The sequence below is a fragment of the Hibiscus syriacus genome, unplaced genomic scaffold (assembly GCF_006381635.1).
Source record: "Hibiscus syriacus cultivar Baekdansim isolate YM2019G1 unplaced genomic scaffold, ASM638163v2 tig00110303_pilon, whole genome shotgun sequence".
In the NCBI taxonomy this organism is placed as follows: Eukaryota; Viridiplantae; Streptophyta; class Magnoliopsida; order Malvales; family Malvaceae; genus Hibiscus; species Hibiscus syriacus.
This window is the reverse complement of record NW_024062672.1, coordinates 1,130,938-1,135,684: the sequence shown is the minus strand read 5'-3', so window position 1 is coordinate 1,135,684 and position 4,747 is coordinate 1,130,938. Positions and strand designations below refer to the sequence as shown.

At 33.1% G+C, this 4,747-nt stretch overlaps 1 protein-coding gene across 1 annotated transcript; it reads right to left on the bottom strand.

The window, feature by feature from the left end:
- Positions 1–731: 731 nt before the first annotated feature.
- On the bottom strand, positions 732–1,337 carry LOC120116865. The gene has a single exon (XM_039137260.1). The coding sequence runs from the start codon at positions 1,335–1,337 to the stop codon at positions 732–734; it is 606 nt and encodes a 201-aa protein (XP_038993191.1).
- Positions 1,338–4,747: the final 3,410 nt, after the last annotated feature.

The window sequence follows — 4,747 nt, the reverse complement described above, 5'->3', positions numbered from 1 at the left end:
ATATAGCCTACAAGCATGATCTTTTGTGTAAGTCATGTAGGGTCCCTTTTTGTATTGTATATATATATGGGTTATGTATAAATATCATATTATGTTATGTTCACTAAACTCTTATAGAGTGTATGTGGTTTAAATGCTAGTATTCAGTTTAATGTATTAAGAATGCAAATTAAATGAAATTACATGTGATAAATTGGGATTCATTTCTTAATCGAATTAATTGATAAGCAAATTGATTGAGATTTGATTAATGTGTAATTATATGCGTAGAAGGGTTGATTAATCTTGTATTTTAAAAAAAATGGCTCTTCAATCGTAATGTTCGTTGTGTATGTTTGATTCAACGTTTAATGATATTTTACTTGCTTATTGATCTCGGTAATGCTCCCAATCCTTGATTCAGGTTTGGGGGTGTTACACTTCGTCAATACATGAATTAATGAGCTCTGCATTCTCTGAAACAACATATTAGACAAATCTTGTTGAGGACATTACAGAGACTGATAGGCTGAAAATTGACCATTTTTGTCGGATTAGATATCTTCAGTAACAATATAATGTGAGTCTTATTTATAGTGTTCATATCAAAACGTCCCTCTAAGAGACTAATGCAAAAACAAGCAACTTCACTACCTATCAAATGTCAAAATCGTTTATAAAACAATGCACCAAGTTCATCTTCACCTGCCGCCTTTAGTGGGTTCATCAATTTTACTGCTTGCGAAACTTCTTTAATTGTAAAAAGGTCGAAGCAGCTCAGTATTCATGTTAGCTGTAATGCTAGTGGCTATGTCATTCATAATTCTATCATCCACCTGCCTCACATTGGATGTAAATAAAGTCAAGAAATAATCTCTAGCAACATCTCTTATTCCCACCTCGATATTAACAATTAAACCATCATCTGTTTTGAGGGTTGTTATTTTATTCTTATGTCGTCTATTGGAGGTAAAATGATGAAAAAAAGCAGTGTTGTTATCACCAAACCTTAGCCAATTCACCTTGGCACGTTGTTCCCAATACAATTCAGATTTGTCTAACTCGAGATTAAGTTGCAACTTTGTGTCTATTATTTCACCCAACACCTCCTCTATTGGTTGTAATTCAACCAGAGCCTCCAATTTCTTCTTAAGGACACTAGCAGTGAAACTCCTCTTTTTACATATCCCTTTGAACCACTCATCAAGACCATGACTCACGAAATTGAGCCTCTCCGACAAACAATCAGTATACTCATTCCATAACCGTTGTTCTTCATCCTCACAAGAGTTTTCCAACAACCAAGAAGCCTCGAACCTGAAATGCCACCTACGAATCATACCACCATGAATAACCATTTCTAGTAAAAAAGGACAGTGATCTGATAAAGAATGGTTAAGGTGTCTTAATTCATAGCATGGGAAAAGAGTCTTCCACGCACTATTCGCCAAACCTCAATCCAAACGTTCTCTAATACTATTTTCTATCGAGCAGCCTCTCTCCCAAGTAAATTAGGTGTCCATGTACCCAATATCCATCATATTACAGCAATCTAAGGTCTCCCAAAAATAAGCTATTTGTCTTTCATTACGAACGAGCCACCTTCCTTTTTAAATGTGAACAAAATTTCATTAAAGTCCCCAACGATTAACCATTGGGTATTTTGGTTATCATCAATATTCGTAGAAGATCTCATGACTCTCGACGACAATTCTCCTCTCGTGCCCCGTAAAACCCAGTACACCGCCACTGGAATCCGTAGAGCCTTGTGAATCCACCTCTATTTCATTTACAAAACCTCATGACTTTCATACCTTCTCTATCCGTGAACCTTGTAACTTTGTTTCCATAAAGAAATCAACCTAATGATTAATGTCTCGTAGCTCTTTCCGGAGAATTTGAACAGTCCGGGTCATCCCCAACCCCCGGATGTTCAAACTCAACAGTTTCATTATGCCCAACTGGCCTGATCATTCAGGTCTACTGATATAACTTCATCTCCAGCATTTAATTCCCCAATACCAGACGAGGCTGCTGGACCGCTCCTTTATCGCTTTACATTGTCTGCCCTGTAAATGGGATTCTCCTCATCCACCGTAACCATTATAACATCCCTCAATCTATTATCCTCTCCTACCATATTACCTGTCAGGAAAGATCGAGACACTCGAGCTTTTTTTTGCTCTTTGGCACCCAAGCCTTGATATAAAATCTGATTAAGATTAGCCACCCTAGACGCCTCGACTTCTCCATTCCCCTGTTCCTCATGTAATAATGGGCTCATGGTAATCCCCCTCCTTAGTGGGGCAGCACGAATTGAATCATCCCACAACAACTTCTGATCCTTCTTATCTTGCAGAATTCGAAATGGGTAATATTTTTCACCATGCCCTAATTTGCCACACTTAAAACAAAATAATCTCATTTTTTCATAGCGAAATTGAGCATAAGTGAAAGACTTGTCTGGCAACGCAATATTTTTCCTTCTCTTTAAAGGTTTCCGAGTACCATTCTCACCCGAATGCTCTGTAACATCCCAAATCAGGATAAGTGACTAAATTGCAAATTTTAAAAATTTTGGGCTCGATTTCGAAACAAGTTAAAAGTTCAAGGACTTAATTAAGAATTTTATTCCAGAGGATTAATTGGTAAATATGAAAAGAATGGAAGGTCAAAATGGTTATTTGATAGCAAGATTTTTTTAAAGGGATTATATTGTCTCCATGTGGGATGAGTAGAAAAGAAAAGAGAATGATTCCAAAGTTTTCTTCTTCTTCTTCATTTTTGCGTGAAGCCAAAATAAAAGGTGAGTTTCTTGTTGGTTAATTATTTGCTAAATTTAAAGTTGGGTTATGATCCTTAGTTGATGCATAAGCTTAAGGAAAACATAGGTTACGGTAAAATCAAAGATTGAAGGAGTTAAGAGAGATTAGAGATTTGGAGTTTTTAAATGAAATTTTGGAAAAGAATTGATAAGAAGAATTTGAAGTTAAATTTGTCTTGTCAATGGTTGAATTAAGGGATATGAAGCGATAGAATAGGATTTAGAACATGTTGAAAATTGAGTATGATTCTTGAATTCTATGTAGATGATTGGATTTTGAAGTTAAAGATGTATTGAATGAGTAGTAATGAGTTTAAGCATGTATATGTAAGTTAAGAATAAGAAAGGGGATGATATATTAAGCAATTGAGCTAAAATGAAGTAATTTTTGGAATGAAAATGTGATTTCTGGGCAAGGGGTATCGGTACCCATTCAACATGTACCGATACCTCAAGAGTAAATTTCAAAAAGATATTCAAAGGGTACCGATACCTTAAGGATGGTATCGATACCCCTTGAAACAAAAAATTACATAATACAATATGGGTATCGATACCTAGGTATGGTACCGATACCTCAGTTAAGGGATGTATCGATACCCTATAGGGGGTACCGATATCTACTTTAAATATAAAAGGATTTTTCTCATTTCTTTTAGTTTAAGAAATGAAGGATTAAAGTATGCTATTTAGAATACTGATATGTATAAATGTATGATTATGTAGACATCGAGCGTAAGCAAGTTCCGGAATTACTGAAAGGTTAGAATTGATCAAGAAGAGCAAGTAAGCCATAGGAGTAATTGATAGCAAGTGAGGCACATGTGAGTGCATACTAGTTGTAAATGATTTGTATGGAAATAAGACTCGCGATGAGTCTAATTCCAATATTTGATTACATAAATATGTGAATGTTAGTATATGTGGTTGATATAACTATTATGTATGCATGAATACATGGATAGATTCATAAAGCTTATATGTTATTTGGCGTGATAAGGATATATAAATAGTTATATGATAACAAGGTATAAATTATATGAATTAAGTCTAAGTGATTAAGTGAAAAATAATAATAGAATATAAGTTAAGAGATATTGACATAAATTAGTATACAAATGTGTCAAATAAGCTATATAGGAAAGTTGATATGTTTAAGTAGATTATGAGACTTTACTAGTATATTATATGATATACTGGATAAGAAACTAGGAGTTTATATGTTATATGATTTGAACATAAGTGGTTATGTGAAATGAACTATGTGACTAGGTGTGAAATAGAGTAAAACATATAATTATATGAACATCAAAGATAAGTTATGGGATATGATATATGTGACAAGTAATATGAAATGACTTGGGAAGTTGATATAAGCTATGTGAAAGTGATCTATGTGTGTGTACATGTGATATATGATTTAGGTGACAATAAGTTATATGAAAATAAATGCAATGATTACATTATCACAAGAGATAAGTTAAGTAACATTGATATCTATATGATAATAAAATAAGAATCAAATATAATCTAGGAAAAATGACATAAATTTTATACTAACATTTAGTATTAGTTATATGGTAAATATATATATAGGAACCAGATGTGAACACATGTTAGGTAACAAAATATGGGAAGTTGAATTAAGTGAATATATGAAACTAGTATAAACTTTATATGATATAGATGATTATGAAAATCGGTAAGATAAGTGATATTGTATTGATATACGGGTTATATTAAAATATGTATAAGAGTAACTGCTTAAAAGATATTATCTGAAAGATGATTATAAGAGAATAAAGAATAAGTCATATGATATAAGTTATGTGATTACATGTATGTATTAATACATCTTGCTAGCATCATATGTTATGTGATATGAAATGTTGTGATATATGCTATGAGATATGACTCATATGACTACATGGGAGATATATGGTA

Bases quoted from the DNA above. Each gene is read 5' to 3' on its own strand.
- LOC120116865 (XM_039137260.1), bottom strand. From the start codon at position 1,337: ATGGTTATTCATGGTGGTATGATTCGTAGGTGGCATTTCAGGTTCGAG.